The sequence below is a fragment of the Mustela nivalis genome (assembly GCF_964662115.1).
Source record: "Mustela nivalis genome assembly, chromosome: 17".
Lineage (NCBI taxonomy): Eukaryota > Metazoa > Chordata > Mammalia > Carnivora > Mustelidae > Mustela > Mustela nivalis.
The window spans coordinates 40,718,985-40,744,763 of record NC_139036.1 but is presented as its reverse complement, the minus strand read 5'-3'; the positions used below and the strand labels follow the sequence as shown (position 1 = coordinate 40,744,763).

The window sequence follows — 25,779 nt, the reverse complement described above, 5'->3', positions numbered from 1 at the left end:
TTGCAACCAACCACGTCCAGGCTGTTTATTTAATACTTCCTCTTGCTAATGAAGATACTCGTTGGGGATGGGTCGGGCTTTCCCATCTCAGCATAAGACTGCAAGATTTGAACGTGCCCTGGTGCTGGCTTCACTGACCACAGCAGGTACCCCAGGCAAGAATCTGAGCAGTAATAACAGGTAACAACAGAGTGTGCATCAGATCTCTGACACTTTTCCTTCCAGTATATTTCCTTTTTCTCCCTCATTTACCACCGTGTTCTTTTCCCTCTTCTTTTTACATTTTTCCAAACCAGCAAGTGCGGAGGCAAGACACATCAAAGCAGAGATGGGAAGTGAAAGAGCTCTCGTTCTGGACAGATTAGCAAGCAATGTGGCAAAACGAAAAAGCTCAATGCCTCAGAAATTCATTGGTAAGAATACGAGCCTTTTTCCTGCTGTTGTTAGTAGATAGTTTAAATGAGATAACATAGGATGCTTATATACTACACAGGCCCTTAATCTCTGTTAAAATAAGATAATTGGTTTTCCATTATACACGTTTATTCTTCGTGCTTCATTTTGATAACTAGGGCAAATAGAACAAAATACTTTAACTGAATAATCTTAACTCCTGATGGTGGGAGTATTTGACATCCAATTTCCTAAATGGAGTTGGTGTTAAAAATGCTGTTCCTTCCTCTTTATTCTGAATGACATATGTTGCATGAGAGAGTTTAGGCAATTGACACCAGTAAGATGTTTGAGATAGCATTTTTGTAATCTTTTGTAATTATATTTTACAAGTGGGTTCCGTAATCATGCCCCAACTTTTTTCACATTCTAAAACTAATTGCCATACTTTCCCTTTTTCTTTTTCATACTTTCTTGAATTTAATTGAAGATTGGCTTTAAGAGAAAGTTGGGAAAACATAGATTTAAATAACAAGTCTGGATTCAATCATTTGTCTCACTGGAGTTAATTTTTTTGCCACCGGTTTTCACATTGTCAAATAATATAGCAGAATGAAATGGCAAAGAAAGAATTATATTCTTTAAAGTGTTCAGGCTGCTGAACGGCAGAGATGTTTTGCCCAACTCTCCCAGATGTTTACATGAATGTGACCATGGTATTTAAAATAGATTTGTATTTGTAAAGGGGGCAGCTGAATTGAATGTATCAGTTTTGCTATAAACTGAAATTTGGTGATATCGAACAAAAATAGTTATCACACGAAAATAGATCTCCCTCAAAACCAGTAGAATTTTAGAAACCTGTCAATCTCTTTTTCCAAAGCTATTTGGTGCTGCTGATGTCTTACTACAATCCTTTTGTGCTTAATTCTTTTCAGTAGCTTTGATAGATACTAAGTACCTGCCTAGTTTTTAAATCTGGTTAAATTTTATTCTGGTCTAGATCTTTTTTTACAGGCAGATATTTTATATGCAGTATAGAGACATATTGAAAGAACTAATATATTTTTAAATTACCTAGGTAAATATTTATGCTTGTTTAAGTGCTTATGCCTTATTTATTTTATTGTGATTAGCTGGAGAGTTTTGTATCCTTTTAATCACTTAAAGAATTGTGTCAGACTGAATAAAGTTGGTGCATTTCAGTTTAGAGAGACACACCCCTCCGCCCCCCACCCCTGTTACCATCTTACCCCTCCTTTGTGAGAAATGTCAGGGGGCGTGTAGTGACCTTCATTTGGGGTTTAGGAGCAGTGGATCAAGTGGGCCAATTGTGATTCCAAGACATGATCTTAAGACATTGCTCATACATCTTTTGATTTCCACTTCTGTGAAGAAGTTCTGACTGGAGTCAGAACAAAGCAAAGTAGAGGTTTTTATTCTGTAAGGGTAATTTACTTTGTAATTTGATTTGGGGACAGTTTTGACTCTAGAAATGCCTGTACTTGATGTGGAGAGGGACATGGGGAGAAATGGGCAAGGGAAAAAAATGTGAAGTGACTCAATTTCAATGGAATTATGGTCAAGGCTCTTTGGTCTAAGAGAACTAACATATGAAAGAAGATGCTTGGTTCCTGTAGCTGTCCTACACCTATGTAGTTGCTTTGTTGTTGTTGTTTTGTTTTGTTTTGTTTTTTAAAGACTTTGTTTATTTGACAGAGATGCAGCGAGAGAGGGAACACAAGCAGGGAAAGTGGGAGAGGGAGAAGAAGGCTTCCCGCTGAGCAGGGAGCCCAGTGTGGGGCTCCATCCAAGGATCCTGGGATCATGACCTGAGCTGAAGGCAGACACTTAACGACTAAGCCACCCAGGCACCCTGTTTTGTTTTAAGATTTATCCATTTATTTGATAGAGAGCACAAACAGGGGGAGCAACAGGCAGAGGGAGAGGGAGAAGCAGAGAGCCCTGATGCAGGGCTCCATCCCAGGACCCTGGGATCATGACCTGAGCCAAAGGCAGATATTTAACCAACTGAGCCACCCAGACGCCCCTGTCCTAACCTATAGTTGAGCTGAAACCCTACTTAATATAATAAAATTTGCTGTGATATTTTCATGGGTTTAAGAAAACACATTTCCTGGGATGCCTGGGTGGCTCAGTTGGTTGGACGACTGCCTTCGGCTCAGGTCATGATCCTGGAGTCCTGGGATCGAGTCCCACATCGGGCTCCCAGCTCCATGGGAAGTCTGCTTCTCCCTCTGACCTTCTCCTCACTCATGCTCTCTCTCACTGTCTCTCTCTCAAATAAATAAATAAATAAAACTTAAAAAAAAAAAAAAAAAGAAAGAAAACACATTTCCTATGTCCAAGTCCATACCATTCTGCTTGTTGCATCAGGGATCTGTTCCATTTGTTACCCTTGTAAACAGAGGATTTTTAATCCTTCATTTCCAGACTCAGGAGAGATGCTTACAGGTACTGATGTCTCTCATCTTCAGAACCATTATGTTCTCTCTATGCTGGAATCAGGAAACCTAGTAAGAGTTAGCTCTTGATTTAAGCTGAGGTAGCAACTTCAGGGCTTCAGGGCCCTGAGTAACCAGGGGAAATTTTGTTTGGTAAATTTGGTATTGCATAGTAGGAAGAACACTGGATTTGAAGCCAAATGACCCAGGTTCCGATTCTAGCTCAGTCATTTCTTAACTGTGTGTGTTTAGACAAATCACATAACCTTTCTGGGCCTCTGTTTACTCATCTGTGAAATGAGGAGACTGAATAGGTGATGAGGTGATCGGGAATGTCCCTCCCAGCTCTCTCATTCTACAAGTCTGCACGATGAATTAGCAAAGGCTGCAATTATGAATACCATTTTGTGTTTCTAAGCCCATATGTGTAGATTCAGGTAACTGTTTTCTCAAGGTTATACAGGCAACATGTTTATGTTATGAACCATGTCATATACTTTAGGTTTTTTGTGGGGTTTTTTGTTGTTGTTGTTTTTTAGGAAGGTGTGGTTAAATCTGGGAATCTGTGAAACAGCTGCATTAGCCCAACATTCATCTCTTTTACTGAGGCCATACTGCTTGTTCATTTGCTCTCTCGCCCACCCATTCATTCCCTTCTGGAAGTGGCGACAGCACTCCTGCCATATCCACGATGTTCTTGTTCCTAAGCCCTGTTCTAATCTTTTGGAATTAGTTTATAACCTGAACCTCCCTTTTGGAGATCGTTTTCAAATAAAGGAAACCCCTTGAGTCATTTAATAGAATCAACCTTTTTCAGAGAAAACAGTAATACTGGGGAGAGAGAAGGAGCATTTTGACCCTGAATGGGATGAAGAGCTGCAGAACATACAGGGCTAATGTTTTCCTACCTCTTCTCTCCTGTCTCCTGTATTTCCTCTCCACGGCACCGTCTTCTGAAAAGATTCAGCTGCCAGAGAAATGGCAAAAAGTAAAGTGTGAAGGAAGAATGAGTCACTCCCTTTAATCCTTGCTGACAGTTGCACAGCATTTAGACCAACCTTGGCTTCCCTGACCTCTTGAACTATGAGGTTAAAGGTGAAATTATGCCTTCAGGGCAGCCTGCTACTTTTTCAGCAGGCTCAAGAGAACTACCAGTAGGTAGCATTTTTCACACATTAGAAGTGAACTGAGGAAGAGAGACAGATTGGGTTAAGTCTAAGTGCATTTAGAAACACAAAAACACTCATCTATTGAAGAGTAAAAGTACAATTAAATTGCCCATGTAGATGAAAAATAAAATCCTTTCTTTCTTAATTCTCCAAGAAATTTTGTTTCATTCTGTGTTTAGACGTAAATTGACATACCTTCATTAGAAATCAGCATCTTTACATCATCAAAATAATTCTTCATTGCTCTTTTAGCACCTAACCCTCTTAAAAGTTGTCCTTTCTCTGCATCTTATTCTCCTATTATAAACTTGTTTGACTAGACTTCTAACTAGGCCATCTTCAAATACTTGGCTCAAAATAGAGGCCAGATTTCTCTCCTGGAGGGAGGAGGAAAATGACTACATTTCTGCATATTTCTTTTTCTGATTTTCATTCTTTCTCCAAAAACAGATGTGTTATTCCGACCAAAGTGGTTACCATAGCATCTCCTTATTATTTTTAATTTTATGTATTATTTTATTAAAGGAAGTTTGCATGTTGAAAAGAACATGAAAAAAGATCTCACTCACCCGCGGTAAACATGTTAGTGAGGTTTTGACACTTCAACAAACACCATCAATTCTCCCTGTGAAGTAACTAATGAGAAATTGTCTGCTTTGGTTAACAGAGCGGCAGGAAGCAGTTTGAATACCTGTTTCTAACAGCAAAAAGTATCTTCTACTACCCCTTCCCGAAGGGCTGAAATTATAATCCTATAAGTACTACAGAATCATACCGTTTTAGAGCTTGAAGGGATATCAGGAACACCCAGCAGAGGTCTTTTCCCAGGGAAGGAGAGAGGATTGGAGAGATGGAGAGATGCACCTAGCGGTGACAGAGCAGGGTAAGGACCAAGGCCTACGACGAGCTACAGTCCAAGGCCTTCCTGCCCTGGGAGGTCACCCTGAGCAGCGTGTGTCATGTGTGCTGCACCAAGGCTCTGGACAGAGAGGAATGTAGTCACTGAAAGCTGGTGGAAGAAAAAGCCCCTGAGGAAGGGTGGTCATTTCCCGCCCAGAGGGTATATTTTCTTGAGAAAAATAGTTTTCCCCTGGTGACTCCATCAGAACTGGTGACACCCGAATAGCTCGTCTCGTAGAGGACAAGGCTTCTGCCCCAACAGAACATGGTCTTCACCTCAGTTTTCCTCACCCCACGCCACCCCATGGCTCTCTCTGTGTTTGCTCTCCTTCCTGCCTATTCTGTGGCTCCCTTTTACTTTCCTCCTCCTGAAAGAAATGTTAGTCACTTTACTTTCATTGAGCTTGAGAGCAGAGCCATCACCTCACAGATATTCCATTTACCCTCCTGCCTGGTCCCCAACTCTTTTGTAAGCGATAGTGCACATGGGATATGGCATGAAGGTACAGTTCAGGGATGCCTGGGTGGCTCAGTGGGTTAAGGCCTCTGCCTTCGGCTCAGGTCATGGTCATGGTCTCAGGGTCCTGGAAGCAAGCCCTGTGTCAGGCTCTCTGCTTACTTGTGATCTCTCTCTCTGTCACATAAATAAATAAAATCTTTAAAAAGAAAAAAAAAAAAAAAAAGAAAAAGAAGGTACAGTTCAGTGACTTGAAGAAACTTAAAAAGAAAACCCAAGTATTTCCCATCACCCCTCATGGTACCTATAATAGTGGAAATGTGTTATATTTCTAAAGTTCAAATCATCCCCCTCCCCTTCAAAAAACCTTTCAGTGGCTTCCCATTGGAATAAAATCTGAACCACCCAGGTGTTCTGAGCCTTGCACAATCTGTCTCCAAGTTACCTTTTCTAAATTTATCATTTCAGCCAACTAATCTTTTAATTCAGCCACAGTGAACTACTTGCACTTCTGTGTAATACTTTCCCTTTTGTATGTAATGGTTCTGTCCAGGCTGTCTGTCTGGAATGCCCTCCCTCCCATCTGCCCTTAAAAGTACACACAGAAAAAAAGAAAAAAAAAAAGTACATGTGGTTGGAGTGCCTGTTAGGCATCCAGCTCTTGGTTTCGGCTTAGGTGGTGATCTTGGGTCCTGGGATGGAGCCCTGCTTGAGGCTCCACACTTGGTGACAAGTCTGCCTAGGACTCTCTCTCCTCCCTCTGCCCCTCCCCTTGCTCTTTTTCTCTCTCTCTAAAACAAATAAATAAATCTTTATTTGTTTTCTTTTTTAAAATATTTTATTTATTTTGAGAGAGAGAGAGAGAGCAGAGGGAGAGGCAGAGGCAGAGGCAGAATCCCCACTGAGCAGGGAGCTCGACATACAGCTTGATCCCAGGGCCGTGAGATCATGACCTGAACTGAAAGCAGACCTTTAACTGACTGAGCCACCCAGGAGCCCCAATAAATAAATCTTTTTTAAAAGATTTTATTTATTTATTTGTGAGAGAGAGCACAAGCAGATAGAGTGGCAGACATAGGCAGAGAGAGAAGCAGGCTCCCCGCTGAGCAAGGAGCCCCATGGAGGACTGGAGCCAAGGGCAGTGGCTTAACCGACTGAGCCAACCAGGCATCCCAAATCTCTTAAAAAAAAAAAAAGGATTCCCCGGGTGGCTCACTTGGTTAAGTGGCTGCCTTTGGCTCAGGTCATGATCCCAGCATCCTGGGATTGAATCCCACATCACACTCCTTGCTCAGCAGGAAGCCTGCTTCTCCCTCTGCGTCTCCCTCCCACTCTGTCTGCCTGTGCTCACTCTCTCTGACAAATAAATAAATAAAATCTTAAAAAAAAAAAAAAAAACGTACACGTGGTCTACATTCCCATAGTCTCCTGAGTTCTCTTTCTGCTCTGTTCTCCCACTGTACTCAGGATGAGTTTAACAGTTTGTTGTGATGTACAGAACTGTCTCCACCACCACCACTGCCACCTCCTCAGATTACAAGGAGAGTTTTAAAAATAAACGTAATATTTGTCCCACATTACTTGGCATATTTGAGAAGCTGTATTTTTCTCTCTTCACTTTGTTGACTATACTTTGTCCCACCACATAGTTTTAGGGGTACCAATTTGTAATGAAATTGTGTAAATGCTGCATCTCCTGTTGGACTGTAGTTCTGTTTGTACTCCTCAAAGCACCTAACATGGTGTGAGGCTAATAATAACAATAGTAATAATAAAAGATCTAGCACTTACTGAGTGCTTACATATGCTAGGCACTCTGTTAAGCACATACAAACACCACAGCAACTCTGTGCATCATAGATATTTCTTGAATGCATGGTGCTGGTCCACATGGAACAAAGCACAGTTGCTTGTCCACTGCTTATGGGACGATCCCAGCAGAGAATCTGAAGCCACTCCCAGTGGTGAGATTGTGCAGCCATGGTAGCAGCCAGGAAACATCACTTAAAGCTCAAGCACAGGGGTGGCACCTGGGTGGCTCAGTGGGTTAAGCCACTGCCTTCGGCTCAGGTCATGATCTCAGAGTCCTGGGATCGAGCCCCACATCGGGCTCTCTGCTCAGCAGGGAGCCTGCTTCCTCCTCTCTCTCTGCCTGCTTGTGATCTCTCTCTGTCAAATAAATAAATAAAATCTTTAAAAAAAAAAAAAAAAAAAAAAAAAAAGCTCAAGCACAGGGGCACCCAGGTGGCTCAGTCAGTTAAGCATCTGACTCTTGATTTCAGCTCAGGTCATGATCTCAAGAGACGTTCCACTGGGCGTGGAACCTGCTTAAGATCCTCTCTCTCCCTTTCCCTGGTAAGACACAGACAGATTATATATATTGGCCCTTAGGCTGCATCCTAGTTCTCCATTTACTAACTAAGTGACCTTGGCAAGTTAACCTGTTTGTAGGTTAGGCTTTTCATCTGACTCAGAGATGCTAATTCATTTTAGGCAAATGAGAGAATATGCAAGAAGTACCTAGGACAATACTGGATATATAGTAAATGCTCAATAAATCATAGCTGTTCTTGGTAGCAGTATATATAAGGCAGAGTGCTAGATAGCGTGAAGTATAAAAACCAGAGGTAAACAGATTAGGGTGGTGGATCTTGTCACTCGGCCCCAAAGGCAGAGGTCTGAATTCACGTGCTCAGTTAAGGTCCCTTTTAGCTCTAGGTGGTGATTCTGTACTTTCAAGTTGGCACTTGGAAGCCAACAACCGTACACCCTCTCCCCAGTGCAGCTCTTCGGGTCAGCCAGTTACTCGGTTTAAAGTTACCAAAGCCTTGGGGCGCCTGGGTGGCTCAGTGGGTTAAAGCCTCTGCCTTCGGCTCAGGTCATGATCCCAGGGTCCTGGGTTAGGCCACATATTGGGCTCTCTGCTCAGCGGGGAGCCTGCTTCCCCCTCTCTCTTTGCCTGTCTCTCTGCCTACTTGTGATCTCTGTCAAATAAATAAATAAAATCTTTAAAATCTTTACCAAAGCCTTGATGGTAGGGATGGACACCTTAAAAAAAAAAAAAAAATAGCACAGGTAAGGAATGGTCCTGGTTCTTAAAGTCAGGACTTGCTGTTGCCAGTTGTGATCAGAAGGAAACCTCTAATTCAGCCTGAAGCTGCGATCATTAATCATTCAAAGGTGTGGTATGATTCTGACTACAAGCTGGACTAGAGGCTCCTTGCAGGTTTGGGAGAAGTTATACTCTTGTGGTTTGACTAACCTTTTTTATGAGTGTGTTACTAAAGAAACGTGAGCTGTTGGCTTTTCAATTACTGTAGCTTACCCCTTCTGGGTTTCATACACATTGAGTCATCGTGTCTACAGGTGACTGATAATCATCTGCACTACTCAAGTTACCGTAACTCAGAGATGAGGGGATCTGATGATTGCAGGTTGCATGCACGTGAAGATCTGAGGCTCTCCTGTCTTCACAATGAACAATGGTCTGCCTTAACCACAGAACTCAGTCACATATTTCCACTCATCCAGGGGTGTATTTTCCTCTTACTGTTTTGCCTCTTACAACTTGAGCATTCAGCTGTCTTCTGACATGTGCTGCAGGTGGGAGAGACTGTGAAACTGTAGGTCTAGTTCAGTAAAGCAAACTCTTGGGAGAAAGGATAAAAGCAGAGTTTGTGATGTGCCTGCCCCACCCCGGAAACTTTCTGGAACCTCTCCGTTAGACAAAAAGATAAAAACATTCTCAGGGGACCCTGGTATTTGAGGAGCAGAGTAGAGCCAGCCACACTGGGAAATCATCAATGACCTCGAAAAGGCCAAGAAACCAACGTTCATTATTTCTGTGTCACTTTCAGGGGAATGAATATTTGTGACCTTAGCTGGCTTTCATGTTCTCAGCCTCACTCTTTCAAACACCTTTGATCAAAGATATATCCAATCTGGAAGTTGAAAATAGGAACCACTGATGACCTTGGAAAAGGTCTACTTTCCTGTTGTTTTTCATTGAGTTGCTAAGGCAGAGTATTTTTCTTTGCAGATTTTTTTCTCTCAGGTATTTCTCTAGAAACTGTCAGGTTGGCCTTAAGATAGTGTGGACACAGGACAAATCCATCTTACTCGATTAGATCTTTTAGCTGGTCTTTCTGGCTCCAGTTCCTCATTGTTCTGGTCTTACACTTGGTTCTTCCAGTAATATTTGGAAAATAACATTTTGATGCAAGCCTACCTTGCTTAAGGGCATGAAGCGGTTTGCTCTTTGTTCAAATCTAATCATATGGTTGGTCATTCAGAATGCCCATCTTTTGGTTCTACCACGTGTTAACTTTTTTCAATATCTCCCTAAATCTGGGATGCAAAGTGTCAGGAAGCCCACAGGGCAAGAAAATTATTTTGTTTTTAAGTTCTCTCTCAATCTCCCTGATTATACCAAGGAAAAAGATTTAGACTTAATTTGATGTTAGTCTTCTTTCAAACTGATCTCACAATTGGTAATCTCTGTTTTTAACAAAGAGAGGGGTTCTTTGTGTCCAGGTATTCACAATATATGATCAAAACTTAAATAAATCTCTCTGTTTCCTTGTCTTTCTTTCTTTTTTTATTTTTAAGATTTTATTTAGGGGTACCTGGGTGACTCAGTGGGTTAAAGCCTCTGCCTTCGGGTCAGGTCATGGGATGGAGTCCCGCATCTGGGCTCTCTGCTCAGTGGGGAGCCTGCTTCCCCTTCTCTTCTACCTGCCTCTCTGCCTACTTGTGATCTCTCTCTCTGTCAAAATAAATAAATAACATTAAAAAAAAAGATTTTATTTATTTTGGGCTCCTGGGTGGCTCAGTTGGTTAAGCCTCTGCCTTCAGCTCAGGTCATGATCTGAGAGTCCAGAGATCAAGTTCTGCAATGAGGGGGGGTCCCTGCTCAGCGGGAAGTCTGTTTCTCCCTCTGCCCCTCCCCCCTGTTTGTGAGCTCACACATGCTCCCTCTCAAAAATAAATTTTAAAATGTTTTTTTAGGGACACCTGGGTGGCTCAGTTGGTTAAGCAGCTGCCTTCGGCTCAGGTCATGATCCCAGCATCCTGGGATCGAGTCCCACATTGGGCTCCTTGCTCCGCGGGGAGCCTGCTTCCTCCTCTGACTCTGCCTGCCACTCTGTCTGCTTGTGCTCGCTCTCTCTCTGACAAATAAATAAATAAAATCTTTAAAAAAAATAAAAAATAAAAAATAAATAAAATGTTTTTTTAAAAAAAGGAAATTCATTTTAGCCAGAAAGAAAGGAAGGAAGAAGAAAAAAGAAAGAGAAGGAAAGAAAGAAAAAAAATGTGAGCTCACTGCAACAAAACAAAACACTGTCACATTTACCAGGTGCTTTCTATGTATCAGGCATTGTTCCATGCACTTCTCAGTGACCTTGGGAGGTAGATACAATTATTATCCCATTACACATGAGGACACGGAGCCACAGACATGTCAAATAACTAGCCCAAGGTCATCCAACGAGTAACTGATGAGCCAGTGTCAGATCCAGTCCACGTGATCCAAGAACCCAGGCATTCAACCACCACATTACCCTGAGGTGTCAGTATTGCAGAATGTGAAGGAATAAGTGAAGTTTGAAAATTCTGTATTTCATACTTCCAGATACAGCTACAGCCAGACTCTCTTACTCTTCCCTGGTCATGTGCTATGTAGTCCCACTTCCCTGCCTTCAGTCAGGCTCCTCCCTCGATTGTCTTGTTGACCTCTCTGAAAATCTAAGTTGTACTAGTAATATTGACTCTTCTCAAAATCTGGGTTTTCTAAGAAATGCTTTCCCTGTCGCAGGTACTCCTGAATTTTTTGCACTTCCTTAACACTTAAATATGCAATTTACACCAACCTGCTGTAATCGTGCCTTATAATTCTTTTTACAGAAGACATGTTACTCCCCTGCTTAAGTGCCTCAAACATGGCATTTAGAATAAAATCAGGGGTTCCTGGGTGGCTCAGTTGGTTAAGGGTCCAACTCTTGATTTCGGCTCGGATCTTGATCTCAGGGTCATGAGATTGAGCCCTTTGTCAGACTCTGCCCTCAATGTGGAGTCTGCTTGAGATTCTCTCTCTTCCTCTGTCCCTCTCCCCGCTTGCACACATGAGTGCTCTCCTCCCCACCTCTCAAAATAAATAAAGTCTTTAAAAAAAGTGAATAAAATCAAAGGTCCCCACAGAGCAGGACAACTCTTTCACAACTTCTAACATTTATTTTTTTTCCGATTCCACGGATACAGGTCTTGTTTCTCTCCCACTAAGTTGGAAATTCCTCAAGAACAGGAACCGGTTTTTCCAATTATTTTGTTTCCTTGTGTTCTTTCATTATTGGACCCTTTACTGTGTGGCAGTGACAGGTCTGGGAACCATAACATGCCTAGGGAGTGTTGCAGAAGAGAGGATATGGTTCAGCAAATCTCTCCAGAATCTAGTGTCTGCAGAATGGAAAAGCATTAGCAATACGGTAGCCTCACTTTCAGTACCTGACACATCCTGCTTTCTCTGCCTTCTACCAGCCACTCACCACTGAGCACATCTGCCATCACGGCAGACCCTGCTCCTGCCTTCCCTGTGGCCAGAGAGCCTCTGTTTTCTAACACACAACACCCACACGCCCCAAAGGTGGCTAAACTCTGTTTTCAGAATTTCTCAGCAGTTTGACATGAGCAGTAAGAGAGGGTGACCACAAATAAATTTTTCAGTTAAATGTGAGATGGGCCCAGGGTGCCTGGGAGGCTCAGTGGGTTAAAGCCTCTGTCTTCGGCTCAGGTCACGATCCCAGGGTTCTGGGATCGAGCCTTCCATCAGCGGGGAAGCGAGTCTTCCATCTTTGCTCAGCCGGGAGCCTGCTTCCCTTCCTCTCTCTCTGCCTGCCTCTCTGCCTACTTGTGATCTCTGTCTGTCAAATAAATAAATAAAGTCTTTAAAAAAAAAATGTGAGATGGGCCCTAATGATCACATGTGTATCAATGATACTGTTTTTTTTTTTCAAGCAAAATAATAATGTACTTTATAAAAGGGACAAAGACCATGATCTTTCAAGAAAACTTTTCTAAAACTTTCTACATTTGAAGTTCTTTTACTTAAATCTCAGTCTGGTGACGATGTGTTTGGGGAGTGATAAGTTGGAGGTTTGGGGGCTATTTTTTCTGCCTCTGTAGCTATTTAAAAAGCTGCAGAGGCCAGTTGCTGAGTGTCTCCACTTCTTGCAGCACTTCCGTCCCCCGAGCTCCCTTGTATTACAAGCAGAAAATAACAAGCACAATAATAGTTTGGGAATTGACTGGGTGCTGAGAGGCCATGGACAGTCGGAGTGCACAGGTGGCCACGCTCCTGCACAGGGGCAGCTCCCTGGCTCCCTGGCACCCTGCCCTGTTGTCCTCTTGTTTCTTTTTCTCTGCTTTTCTCCAGCACACCCCTCTGATGTGAGCGGTAGAAACAGCTCACATTGTAGCTTCAGCTTAACAACATCTCTGACTTCCCCCTTTTGCCTACTGGCTTAGTTCATTTTGACTATCCAAATGTGTGCTGTCAGCCACTGTCCCTTGAGATTGTCCCCAGCTCTGAATGGAAGCATCCTGCCTGGGCTGGGTGTTCTTAAGCAAGCCGCATGTCTTTCCTCCCTTTTCAAGGATTCCGGAAGATTATTTAACAAGCTCTGCCTTTGTGTTCTTCCTCTTATAATTCTTTCTTTCACTTCTAGGTGAGAAGCGTCACTGCTTTGACGTCAACTATAATCCTAGCTATATGTACGAGAAAGAGAGTGAGATAATCCAGACCCGGATGATGGACCAAGCCATCAATAATGCCATCAGCTACCTTGGTGCTGAAGCCCTGCGCCCCTTGGTCCAGACCCCACCTGCTCCCACCTCAGAGATGGTTCCAGTAATTAGCAGTATGTATCCGATAGCCCTCACCCGTGCCGAAATGCCAAACGGTGCCCCCCAAGACCTAGAAAAGAAGAATATCCACCTGCCAGAGAAGAGCTTGCCCTCTGAAAGAGGCCTCTCCCCCAACAATAGTGGCCATGACTCCACGGACACTGACAGCAACCACGAAGAACGCCAGAATCACATCTACCAGCAAAATCACATGGTCCCCGCTAGGGCCCGCAATGGGATACCACTTCTGAAGGAGGTCCCCCGCTCTTATGAACTCCTCAAGCCCCCACCCATCTGTCCGAGAGACTCCATCAAAGTGATCAGCAAAGAAGGGGAGGTGATGGATGTGTATCGGTGTGACCACTGTCGAGTCCTCTTCCTGGATTACGTGATGTTCACTATTCACATGGGTTGCCACGGCTTTCGTGACCCTTTTGAGTGTAACATGTGCGGATATCGAAGCCATGATCGGTATGAGTTCTCATCTCACATAGCCAGAGGAGAGCACAGAGCCATGCTAAAGTGAACATCTGGTCCCAGAGATGATTTATGCCTGAGCATTCAACATAATTTGTAAAAACCGACACCCCGCCTAACAAGCTATTCTCCAAACAAACTCAGTTCCAAACCCCTTTCCATACCACTTTTAGTGTCCAAAGGGTCAAGTTCACATGGACAACAGAGAAATGCTGTCTTCATTCAGAAATTGTTTGCTTTTATATCATGTTATCATTTTTGTGAGACCTTTGTTTTCTCATCGGGGACTTGAGTTTTTATGACATTTAAAAGCCATTGAAGTATTTGGTCATTACCTTTTGCAGCAATAGAACAAGCAGTCCTTGGAGTTTGTTGCCAGTCAAAAGAGTCCCCCAGCTGTGCTGCATGAGACATTCTTTCTGAGATACAGTGCCATATGTGGAAAAGTCATACACCCAGGTCCATAAGAAGAGCTCACCAGCTAACTTCGGTGGGAAGACATGCCCTTCTGCACTTAACAGAGGCTGAAAGTCTAGGATATAATCTCCTCATCCCTAATTAGAGTCTAATAGTAAGGAAAAGAACAGTGATAAAATAAGTATTTGTTACCAGTTCCTGAAGACCCCAGTCTCCAAGCAGCAGACCCATTTCTTATCACACAAAGAAAAAAAAAAATCAAGTTATTCGATGATACTTCTGCTTCTAGCCTCCCATACCAATTAAAAAAACTGCTTTGGGTTAAACCAGTCCTATATAAGAGAAATTCTATACCAGAAGAACTAATGGTTTTAAACATAGACTATCATTGAAACTTCACAAAGTTGTCTCTTAAGGCATCCATTTCCTGTTGTCGAAATTGGCAGAACTGGACTCTGAAGGGGAAATAGTTCAGCAGCAGGAGGAGAGGGGCAGCTCTGTGAACGTTCTTGGTCTCCTTCACGGAGCATTAGTATACAGACCTAAGGCACATTTGCCGATAATTTTTTTTTTTTTTTTTGACAGAAAATAGACAATCCAAAAAGCATGACTTAGTCTCCCCTTTCCCACAGGAGATGAATGAGGGACAGATATCATGAGTATTGTCTGGTTCAGTGTTAAGCTTCCTGAAGAAGTGAAGAGAGGCGTACCCCTGCTAACAGGTTCTTCATCAAGGCGGATAAGGTTTTCTCCCTGTTTTAAGCTGCTGTATGCCAGGAAGATTCCTGAAAGTCTGCTCTTGGTTCTGCGGATCTATTGGCCAGCTTTGTCATTAATTATGAGAGATATGCTATCAAGGAAAAGTGCAGGGATAATTGTAAAATTAGTACTGCAGTAGAGGTCCCAAAATCTGTTTGCAAATTCCATATTGGCTGCTAATTAGCTATATGACTTTGGGCAAATCACTAAACTCTTAAAACTAAGTTTCTTTAACAATAAAGAATTGGGCTTAAACGCTCTCTAAGGTCCCTTCCAGCTTTAAATTTATGTGATTATGCTGTAGCTTCAGTTATCTTTTAAGCCTTTTCATGTATGGGTACTAAGCAAGAGAATATGTATGTGAATACCTGTTTCACATTTCTTTGGTGTGAAAATGGTAGTGTTAAATTTTTCCTTTAACTACTGAGTTGTGAATGTGAAGAGGATGGTGGGGAGGAACAAAAAACAGGAAGGTATTTTGATCTTGCCCCAAAGTGTACACACAAAGTGGCACCTGCAGCTGCTTGCCAAAGCCTTTTTTTTTTTTTTTTTCTTTTTTAAGAACTGGTGTTAGAATAAATTCTGCTTCCAGGGACAACTTCATGGAATCTATTTACAAATTGAGAGTAGTTTTATGCACACTTCTACCAGAGTCAAGAATCCCCAATTCCTGTTAGATTTGCATTTTACGTATCTGCCTTGGTATTTCAAAAGGGCTTAGGCATTAGATTCAAACTCAACTAACTTATGTGCTGCCAGTAATTAAAATGTTCCCCCTCAGACTGCACAAATGGCTTAGCCTTCTTTGTAGCATGGTGTCTGTCTCAGGAAAACAGATTTTGTGAAATTCCATGGTAACAGTCCCAACATGTTTGAGATTTCAGCTAAAAGACTGGATGTATTTCAGTTCGTAGTCCTCAGCATTTCACTGTATTTCCGTAATCCTAGACTCCAAGCTACGCCAGGTTACTGACACGCATTGTGGCAGAGGAGCTGCTTGTTATACTCTTGAAATGCCACACGTCCTGCTGACTCTTCAGGGGACAAAAGAAAGAGAATTTGGTTGGAGAGAAAACTGGGGAAAGCAAGCATTTCCAACAGATTAGTGGGAAAGTCTTTCTGAAGAAACCAGTGTTGGCTCCTTAAGATAGTGAAAGAGGCCCATCCCACTAAGCTGGGGACTTTTTTTTTTTTTTTGAAGACATGCCTCATTTTCCCTGTGACTAACAGATTTTCTGAATGATTTCCATTCTTCTGAGGTCAGTTTTCTAAGTGCAGTGACCACTCACAAATGCTACTTTCATTGTAGCCTTCTGGGCCTAGCTGGGGCACACGGAGTGCAGAGAAAATTTGTATATGCAAACTCCACGTTTGTAAACCATCAAGTTGAACCAGGTAGTATGTAGTGGCTATCACCACACTGGTAAACATGTCCTTCTGTAGGCACCGCTTATATCAATAAATGCCCTTTCCCTGTGCTGGGGGTCGGGGAGAGGGTGTAGGACAATCTTAGCACGGTTGCTTAAAGAGAAGGGCAGAGTCAGGATTCACATCCAACCACATTGGACAGTGAGGTCCTGCAGCAGCCTGTAGATCTGAGCTGTCTGTCACTTCCCACCACACACCCAGGGGGCCACAATCCAGGGAATAACCAACCCCACGAAAAGTTCCCTTGCAGCCAAGGTGACAGAATTGGGATGAGGGGGGAAGGGAAGGGAATTGGCTCTCCAGATGTTCCTCATCACTCCTCTTGAATTGTTGCACAGGTACTTCCTACTGGCAAGAACTAAACAGAAGTGTCTCCCCCATTACTTCCACCACCACTACCAGGGGAAAAAAAGATATAGATAAATTCACCAGCCTTTAGATTCCTTAAGTCATTCTCCCTAAAAGATCCTTGCTTGACACAGATAAGCTAACTAATCTTTTCCCTTATTACCGACTCTGAACTGTTCCTGACGCAGCTTCTGACTTTGTCAGTGACAACTTTTCTCACCTTTTAAATGCAGTGCTTAACATTTTGCTAGGCCCATATTCACAGTGGCCCAGATATAAAGTGACCTCAGATTTCTTTTGCAAAGAAAAAAAGCACAAAATTTTGCTCAGTTGAAACACTGTGTTATGAACAAATCTCACACCAACATAAAGTTTTTCCAAGTAGTCTCTGTATCACTGTTCTTACTCTCCTCCTCTGCTTTTTCCCCTCTGCCAAATGTGAGGTTTAGCATGTTTTAAAGGAAAAAGCCCAACACAGGCAGTAAGATCATAATGGAAATATTAAATGGTTAGTGTCCGGGGCGCCTTGGTGGCTCAGTGGGTTAAACCGCTGCCTTCGGCTCAGGTCATGATCTCAGGGTCCTGGGATCGAGTCCCGCATCGGCCTCTCTGCTCAGCAGGGAGCCTGCTTCTCGCTCTCTCTCTCTCTGCCTGCCTCTCCGTCTACTTGTGATCTCTGTCTGTCAAATAAATAAATAAATCTTAAAAAAAAAAATAAATAAATGGCTACTATCCTAACTTTAAAGTGTACCCCACAGATAACAGATCCATTGGTCTCTAGTGGAGATCTAGAAACCAAACCACTCAAGATTTGAACCTTCAGAGACAGCCAGGTTCTTTCACAAAGACTTGGAATTGAGATTTAAGAGCTAAAGACAAGAAAGTGGAGTGAATGGGGCGCCTGGGTGGCTCAGTGGGTTAAAACCTCGGCCTTTGGCTCACGTCATGATCCCAGGTCCTGGGATCAAGCCCTGCATTGGGCTCTCTGCTCAGCAGGGAAGCCTGCTTCCCTTCCTCTCTCTCTGCTTGCCTCTCTGCCTACTTGTGATCTCTGTCTGTCAAATAAATAAATAAAAATCTTAAAAAATAAAAAATAAAAAGATAGTGGAGCAAGGTAAATTTTGTTCTAGAAAATACCATCAGGCTTTGCAGAGGAAGATAAGAGATACACAATGATGTCTCTTCTCTTTTAAAGAATTGGGAGCTATTTTTATGCTCAGAGAGTATAGATCAGAGAACCTCTCTCTGTAGGCAGAGTTCAGAAAAACAATGGATTTGAGACTTAAGTGCCTGTAAAGAAGACAATTTTGGCCTGAAACCAAAGGCTAGACCTGGGCCACCCTAGGAAAAGGATTCTGTTCTCTAAAGCTGAAGGACTGAATGGTTCTCTGAATGATCAGTGAAGCCAGGGCTGGACACCATTGTCTCTAACGACCGTGGACTCAGAAGAGCCCTCAAGAGAAGTGTAGGCTTCAGACTTACATGAGTTCAGAACACAGGACGGTAGCTCCATTCACCCAAGCTGTAGATAGTGTGTACCCCACCATGCCATCAACATGATAACCAGGTCTTTGCACTTTGAAAAAGCTGAATGCAAGTTTCCTCTGAATATTACAAGACTGGACTATCGTATACATTGATGTTGATTGAGCTGACGTTTGAAAATGGAATGTTAATGTTTTGATTAAAAAATGTAAGGATGTAGTATCTACCTCCCGAGGATGTTATGAGCTCTTATGTAATTTTGTCTAGGGGATGGTGTTACTGGGCAGGGGCTGTTTGAGATGGTTACAAGTTTTCTACTGTATGCACTATATGTGAATTTAAAGACATGGAGATATTCAAAGGCCATTCTAGGACCATGATTCAGTAATTCAGTAGCCAGTGGAGGCCTTTAATCTCAAACACAGAGTTTCCTTCATGTTATTTTAATGTGTAAGAGTAAAGAATATGCTGACAATTAGAACCAGTATAAGTGAACTTCATGCTAAAGATACTTCATGACATTGTAGCCAGGGAAGTAGAATGGCTTTGCTCCCTCCCTGTCTCATGAGCTCTCGACTATCGACTCCCCAAGTAACTTAGAGTTTCCTCAAATGGTCCTCACTGTCCATCTCCCTGTTGACCCTACTCTAGAAATCCTGGAGAGCATCCCAAAATGTCACCCACCTCCTCTCAAGCATGTGGGACCTAGCTTCTGAAGTTACTTTGCTTCTTCCTCTCCTAAATAGACTGAGAACAGATATTTTAACACTTTAGGAAAATGGGGCAGCATTCAAAATGATCCCAGTGCCAGTGACTCATTTATACAAGGACTTTTCCAGGTTAGCAAACAAAAACCCTTTTTGGTGGGCCTGCTTCTGTGGGTTCACAGAAACCAAATTACTGTGGGTTGCAAAGAATTAGCAGGTCATTTGAAAAGCAGACATCTCTTCACCCAGACTGTGGTTTTGCATGTTCAGGTTCTCAGTCTATGAGCTTTGGTGAGGGATCATTTTGGCTACTGGAAAAACCATAGGTTATTTTTAATTTCTGGTTGCCAAAGCCACCACACGTGTGGTCTGTGGATGACCCTTGTCTGCAGAATGGCGGAGGAAGAAGGGAACCTGGTTTGGGGGTTCAAAGGGGCTCAGGGTGGCCTTCCCCCAGGGAGGAAGGGAGGGAGGCCTTGCCGAGTGGTTTTGACACGGCCTGTGCTCATAACATTCTCATCTGGGTTTCTCAGAAATGCCCTCCCTGCCCAGCAGTGACCTTCCCTCTTAACTCCTCTTGAGTTTTACCCAGAGTCCAACCATTGGGAGCACTATAAGGTGTCCTACTCCTCTGTAAAGACTGTTTAAAGAAAGTCAGCTTCTGAAATGTAGCAATGCTAACCTTGCTAGAACCATAATGAGTGCACAGTCACATTAAAAAAACAAAAACAAAAAAACCCTGCTGATAGATTTCAAGGTTTCTGTATCATGTTTGATTTTTACACTGAGAAATAAAAAATACTGGTGTGTTTAAAATTAGTCATTGTGCATGCCTATCATTTGTAGTTGTCAGAAAATGGAAGGGTTTAATTTTGCCTCTAAGACTTTTTTTTTTTTTTTAAGATTTTATTTATTTATTTATTTATTTATTTATTTATTTGACAGAGAGAGAGAGACAGTGAGAGCAGGAACACAAGCAGGGGGAGCAGGAGAGGGAGAAGCAAGCTTCCTGCCAAGCAGGTGCTTGGCCGGATGCAGGGCTCCAGATCCCAGGACCCTGGGATCATGAACTGAGCCAAAGGCAGATGCTTAACTACTGAGCCACCCAGACGCCCCTAGGACTATTTTCTTAATTTAGCCCCTCTGGCTATTTCTTAGTCCAAGTACCAAGGTAAACAAATTACCACCAAAATAAGGCATCTGTTCTGATGCCTTGCTGAGCCTGCCATTGGCATCCTCTTGCTGGCTCCCAGCCCCCTAGAGTGGGATACTGGTTCCACTGGCCCTTAGCTCTCTAAGGGGGCCCGAGAAATTTGGGAACTGGATTTGGCAGGATCAACACCGCAGTGTCTCCCAGTTCCAAGACACAGCTCTGCCCTTGCTCTCAGCAGAGGCTATTTCTAGAAGATAGACATGTCCTGGCTTTTTCATCTCTGGGGTCTCAGAAACATCCAAATTTCTTGGGAATCTGGGAAATTCAAGCGCCATCACTAAACTCAGCCACACTTGCCTTTTTACTTTTTTTTTTTTTTTTTTTTTAAAGAAGATTTTAAGTAATCTCTACACACAATGTGGGGCTCAAACTTACAACCCCAAGATCAGGAGTCACATGCTCTACTGAATGAGCCAGCCAGGGGCCCCAGCTGCATTTAAATATAGTCTTAAGATACTTGGAGGCCTAAACCTAAGGCGCTGAAGACAAAGTCCTAGGAGAATGACATAAAAATTATCCAGCTTTCTCCCTGACTTGCTGTCTTCTGTTCTCTTTTAGAACATATCAGTAAAGAGTCTAGGAGATGATCTGGCCTTCAGCTCAGCCTCTTCCAAAACATCTTCCCTTTCCCCTCCTTTGTGAGCGAGGCAGGAAGAAGCCATTTCTGAAGTTTAGGGTTAACAAAGATGGGGTCGGGTTGGTGGCAGCGTCCTCTGGCTCCCAGCTCAGCACCGCCTCCCTCCCACAGGGCCAGATTGTTGGGAGGTCCTCCAGCAGGTTTTGCAGTCCCAGCGCTCAGGGCAGGGAGAGAGGAATTGTGTTGCTGCCTGCCTTTTTAGTGTAACACTAAATACATTGCAGAGTGGTCTATGGGTGGCTAAGAGAGAGTGGTATGTGGCCCTCCTCCTCCCCACTCCCTTCCCAAAGCAAAAGCAGCTCCAAGAGTAAGGAAGACCGGTAGACCTGTTCCTAGTTGCCAGTGAGCAATGGAGACAGCCCGGGGACTGGCTGGGCTTCCAGCCTAAGGACAGTTTCCTTTCCTAATTCTTGGGAACTCATGTGACACTTCAGAGGGTAGTGGGCCTAGCAGGGGAGGCCACCCCACACCTGCACATTCTTCCTCCCCCTCCCCCATCCCTCAACACAACCAGGCCAAACCTCCACCTGCAGACAACTGCCATCCAAGAGCAAGCAAGGGGACAAGGACCTGTGTCCCTTCCCTCACCTCCTGTTCCCTAGCACCCGGAGTTTGAGGAAAAGCGAGAAGAGAGCTCAGGGAAGGCCAGGAATGCTGAGGGCTGGTTGGGGAGTGAGTGGGGCTGGGGATACCAGTTCTGGCTGGGGAGCATTCCCGGTCAGACAGTTGTTTGCATAAAAGCCAAAAGCCACTGCACCTGGGGTGGGGAGGCCCTCTGGGGAGGTACTCCCTGGCTTGGGGGAGAGGGGGAAGGAAGGTGTCATGGAAAGTCCCTGAAGGACACGGGGTGTTGAATTTGCTGCGGTTTTGTTTTTAACTCTGTCCTGACCCGTGAAGTAGGCAGCTGCCTCCCTGCCCCCCAAATAACAGATCTTCCCCCAGAAGAACATGAATTTACCCAAGGAAAGAGCACTGCAGTGGAAAGTACGGAGGTTAGAGGACCTGTGGGTGATGTAGGCTGCCCCCGTTCCCCAGGACTGAAGGGGCAGGAAGCCCTCCAGCAGTCTTCCCCATCACCGGCCCACCCCGCAGGCCCCCTAGAAGAGCTGCCTAGTCAAATAAACCACAGCCCTGGGGGCGGCTGGTGGGAACTAGGGGGGCAGATGCCACCTCCTCCCCAGACTTGTCCTTCCACCAGGTCAATCCCCATCCCACCCCCACTGGATTAGTCTCAGCACCTCAACCTCCCTGTCACTCACAGGCCCTAGCCACCCTCCCGAGACTCTTGGGGTTGGGGAGAAGGGTACAGGGTCAATGAATAAAGCAAATGACAACCCGGTGCAGACTCCAGCTCAGTGTCTGGACTCCTGGCTTCCAACCCCAGCCTTGTCACTCTCTCGGTGACCCTGGACACTTCCATTTCCCTCTCCCGGCCTTAAATTTTTCCCTGGAACTGGATCTTCTCAAGTTCCTTCCAACGGAGACTAAGCCTAGCCTCGACCCCATGGCTCCAGCCAGGCCCTTCCTCTAACTCCAGAAAGAAGAGGAGAGAAAGAGGGTCCTGTGCCCTCTCCCTTCTCTCCCCATCACACTCAGGCACTGAGGGAGGTGGGGCCCTGGAAGCAAGGGTTATGGCCGGCCTATGATCTCCCCAAGTGGCCACGTTGTAAACCATTCTGTGAAAGTCCAATCCTGGCCCACAGGAGTCTGGAGGACAGGGAGGTGACAGTGGAATTGTGGCCTCCGAATATGGGCACGGAGCCTGGGTCTTAACCCCCGGCCCCGGCCTCTCTCAGGTTCTCTGAATTCTGCGTGGACTCAGACACCAGATTCCCGGGTTGGGAGTGCCCAGGCGAGGATAGCGAAGGCCAGGAGGAGGGGGAAGGGGTGCGGTGCGAGGTGGGAGCTGAGGGGGGGTGTGAGGGGAGGGGCAGCTGCACTTCTGAGAAACAGCTCGGCGTCTCAGCAGCCCGCAGCCTAACCCCCTGCCTGCGGCTTCACAGCTCGCTCCTCCTGCCGCCCACGCCGCTCGGGGCCTCTCCGGGGGTCGACAGCCCCCGCGGAGGCGGCTGCTGGGGAGGAGCGGTAGCTCCGGGGACAGCGTGGTGGAACCCGTGGCGTGGGGTGGGGGTGGAAAATGCAGGGAGGCATGGGGCGCGTGACACCCGGGGGTAAAAGGCCATCCTTCCTCCGGGGTCCTGAGCGCCAGCCCTCCGCACGCCTGTGTGTCCCCCCCCTCTCCTCCACCCCCACCCCAGATGCTGTCCCTTCACACCGGGGTAGGATCCAGAAGTGAAACTGCTCCGGGTCACAGCCCAGCGCCGCCGCTGCGCCCCGCCCCGCCCTTCCGGGCACTGCAGCCCCGCAGGATCTCCCAGGGCTCGGGCGACTGCCGGGGAGGAAACTGGGGGAGGGGAAGGGGAAGTGCCCCGCGGGGCAGTCTGCAGAGCGCGGCCTTCTCTCCTGGGGGTGCCCGCGCGTAACCACGAGTGGGAACCTCGAGAGGCGTCGACCTGCTCAGCGGGAGTCAAGGGGCGGCGCCTGCACTTCCCGCCACGGCCACTGGGTGTCACTGCCGCCGCGCGGCTGAGAGGCTCGGACGCCGTCAGGAGGCGGGGGCGCGGGTCCCGAGGAACCAGAGCGTCCGGCCCGCGGCGCCCACCAGGTCCTGCCCCGCCTTCGCCGTTGAGGTCGCGAGAAGCTTGGCTGCGGCGCTCAGGCCTCCCTCCCCGCCTGGCGTCCGGAGGCCCCCACGCAGCCCACCAACTCGAGTGAAGAACAACCTAACTCCTTGCCCCGAGACGAACGGGCCTACGGCTGTGGCGCCAAGCGAGCCTCCTTCCCTGGGGACCGGGGACCGAAGCGCGTACTCTGCGGCCCCCGAGCGCGCCCCCTGGAGAAGCGGGCCGGACTGACCCAGCGCCCGCAGCCCCTAGACGGCTCGGCGCCCTTCCGTCCAGCAACCGCGCGCAGGCCGCGGGAAGAAGGGAGCCCAGGGGCGGGCAGCGGGGGCAGGGTGGGGGACCTGAGCGTTCCGCACGTGCTGGGGGACCAGAGCGACGGCGGGATCCTCACTCCGACTCCTGCCTCGTCCGACTCAGGTCTCGCCTTACTTATGCCGCTGCCCTTCCCACCACCACCGCCAGCTCGTTCCTTAGCTGTTGTGGGACGTGGTGGCTCAGCTGGGAAGAAGAGAACCAAAAGGTGGGAACCTGTATCGGGACTGATGGATGTAAGAGGGCTGGGAGGGAGGAGATGCCCTGGCATCCTTTGAAAAATCGCGCTCGTGTCTAGTGGGAATACCAACTTCTATCACGTCCTGCATCTACCTCGGGGCCCGAGGTGTTCAGGTAAACGTAGAGGAATACTGCCTTGGCAGCAGTTCTGTGGAGGTGCAGGTAACCTCCCAGTCTCCCTCAGTCGCCCCTAAACCACTCCAAGATAAACCTGATCCAAGTAAAAACAAGCTTCCCACCATGAAATCGCAACTCCAGCTAACACCCCTTCAGGTACCCAGCAAAGAAAAACCTGCCTCTTCCTCAGACCAGATGCAGCCCTCCTCCCATAGGGTGCTAGCTACCGTCACAGCTCACCCCACAAGGGACTGAATTTCAGACTTCCTTAAGGCCCGGTAGGGCACAATCCATCTCAGCCCAGATAGTACCCCCACTTCCCAACACCCCTACCCATATGGAAATCATGGAGAACCCCTGGGGACCAGCCTCAGCCCCCAGGGACACCCATTCTGTGGCTCTAGACTCTGCAACACCAACTTCCCCAAGATCCTGATGTCTTTTCCATCCTTGCTCAACTCCCTGCCCCAGCTGGAAGCTGAGAATCCTGTCCTAAGAAGCCACACTCTGCATCTCACTCCCAAGCCGCAAAGCTAAGGTTCTGCCAACAGCATGGGACAGGAAAGCAGACTCTGCCACAGACCCCACCTCTGTGTGATTGGGCCCTCTTTTCTGTCTGCTAGACCAGACCAGTCCTATAGTCATGGAAGCCTTTTTTTCCAACTATACCATGAAGCCGAACTACCATATACAAAGGCAATGCTCTCCCCAACCCCACCCCAACCTGCCTCCCAACTCCTGCTGGAACCTTTGGACTGCAGAAAGGCAGTAGAAAACTGCTTATGTAGACGTTTTGGAAGAAAGGATCCTTCTGAATAGCCTTGGTCTCTCTTGCCTATCTCCTTTTCTTCTTTCCTCCCTCCCTCCTCAGGGTGCCTGGCACTGGGCACAAGGAAGGAGCCAGGCAGGATCACTGACCCAGTGTTGAACCCACCGCTGACACCAGGATGCCCTCCACCCATGAACTTGGAGTCCGTGTAGATTTCACTGAACAGGATATCTGGGGATCAGTGAAAGCATCAATTGTCCAGAGCTTTGTCTGTCTGGATGTCCCACCTAGGGCATCCTGGGGGAGGTGGGCTTCCCTAGAATCATGCTCACCTGTTCTCAAAGTCCAGAAAGTTGCCAGCAGCCCTCCCTGCCCTCCACACTTGACCAGGCAGGGAGGTCAGCCCTGTGGCCGCGTCCTCCTATAGGCCTGGGGTGAGCCACATACCCTGGCTCCAGGCTCACACCAGTCATAATAGCCCTAAGAGCTGGTGTCCAGGATGTGCTACAGACCATTTTGGGCCAGCGCCTGGATAGGGACCATGTGTCACCCCCTGTCAAAGCCTGGCTCCCCCTCAGGGAGATGACAGGGAATCTTCTTTTTTCTTTTCCAAAGTCTTTTTCTGATTTCTGAAATGTTTTTTAATAAGTACATATACTTTTTGGGCACTGGGGTGGCTCAGTGGGTTAAGCATGTGACTCTTGATTTTGGCTCAGGTCATGATCTCAGGGTTGTGAGATCGAGCCCCGCATTAGGCAGGCTCTGAACTCTGGGCTGAGTCTTCTTGAGATTCTCTCTCTCCCTCTCCCTCTGCCCCTCCCCCTGCTCTCTCTTTCAAATAAAATCTTTTTTTTTTAAGCTTTTGTTTATTTATTTGATAGACAGAGATCACAAGTAGGTAGA

General features: G+C 46.0%; 1 protein-coding gene across 1 annotated transcript in view; it reads left to right on the top strand.

The window, feature by feature from the left end:
- Positions 1-19,723, top strand: part of IKZF3 (IKAROS family zinc finger 3) — a gene marked incomplete at its 5' end in the record, with an annotated part of 92,035 nt that extends 72,312 nt beyond the window's left edge. The window contains 2 exon segments of the mRNA XM_082704930.1: positions 297-413; positions 13,106-19,723. Coding sequence (XP_082561056.1) covers positions 297-413; positions 13,106-13,809 — 821 coding nt within the window. The 3' untranslated portion in view covers positions 13,810-19,723.
- Between the last annotated feature and the right edge of the window lie 6,056 nt (positions 19,724-25,779).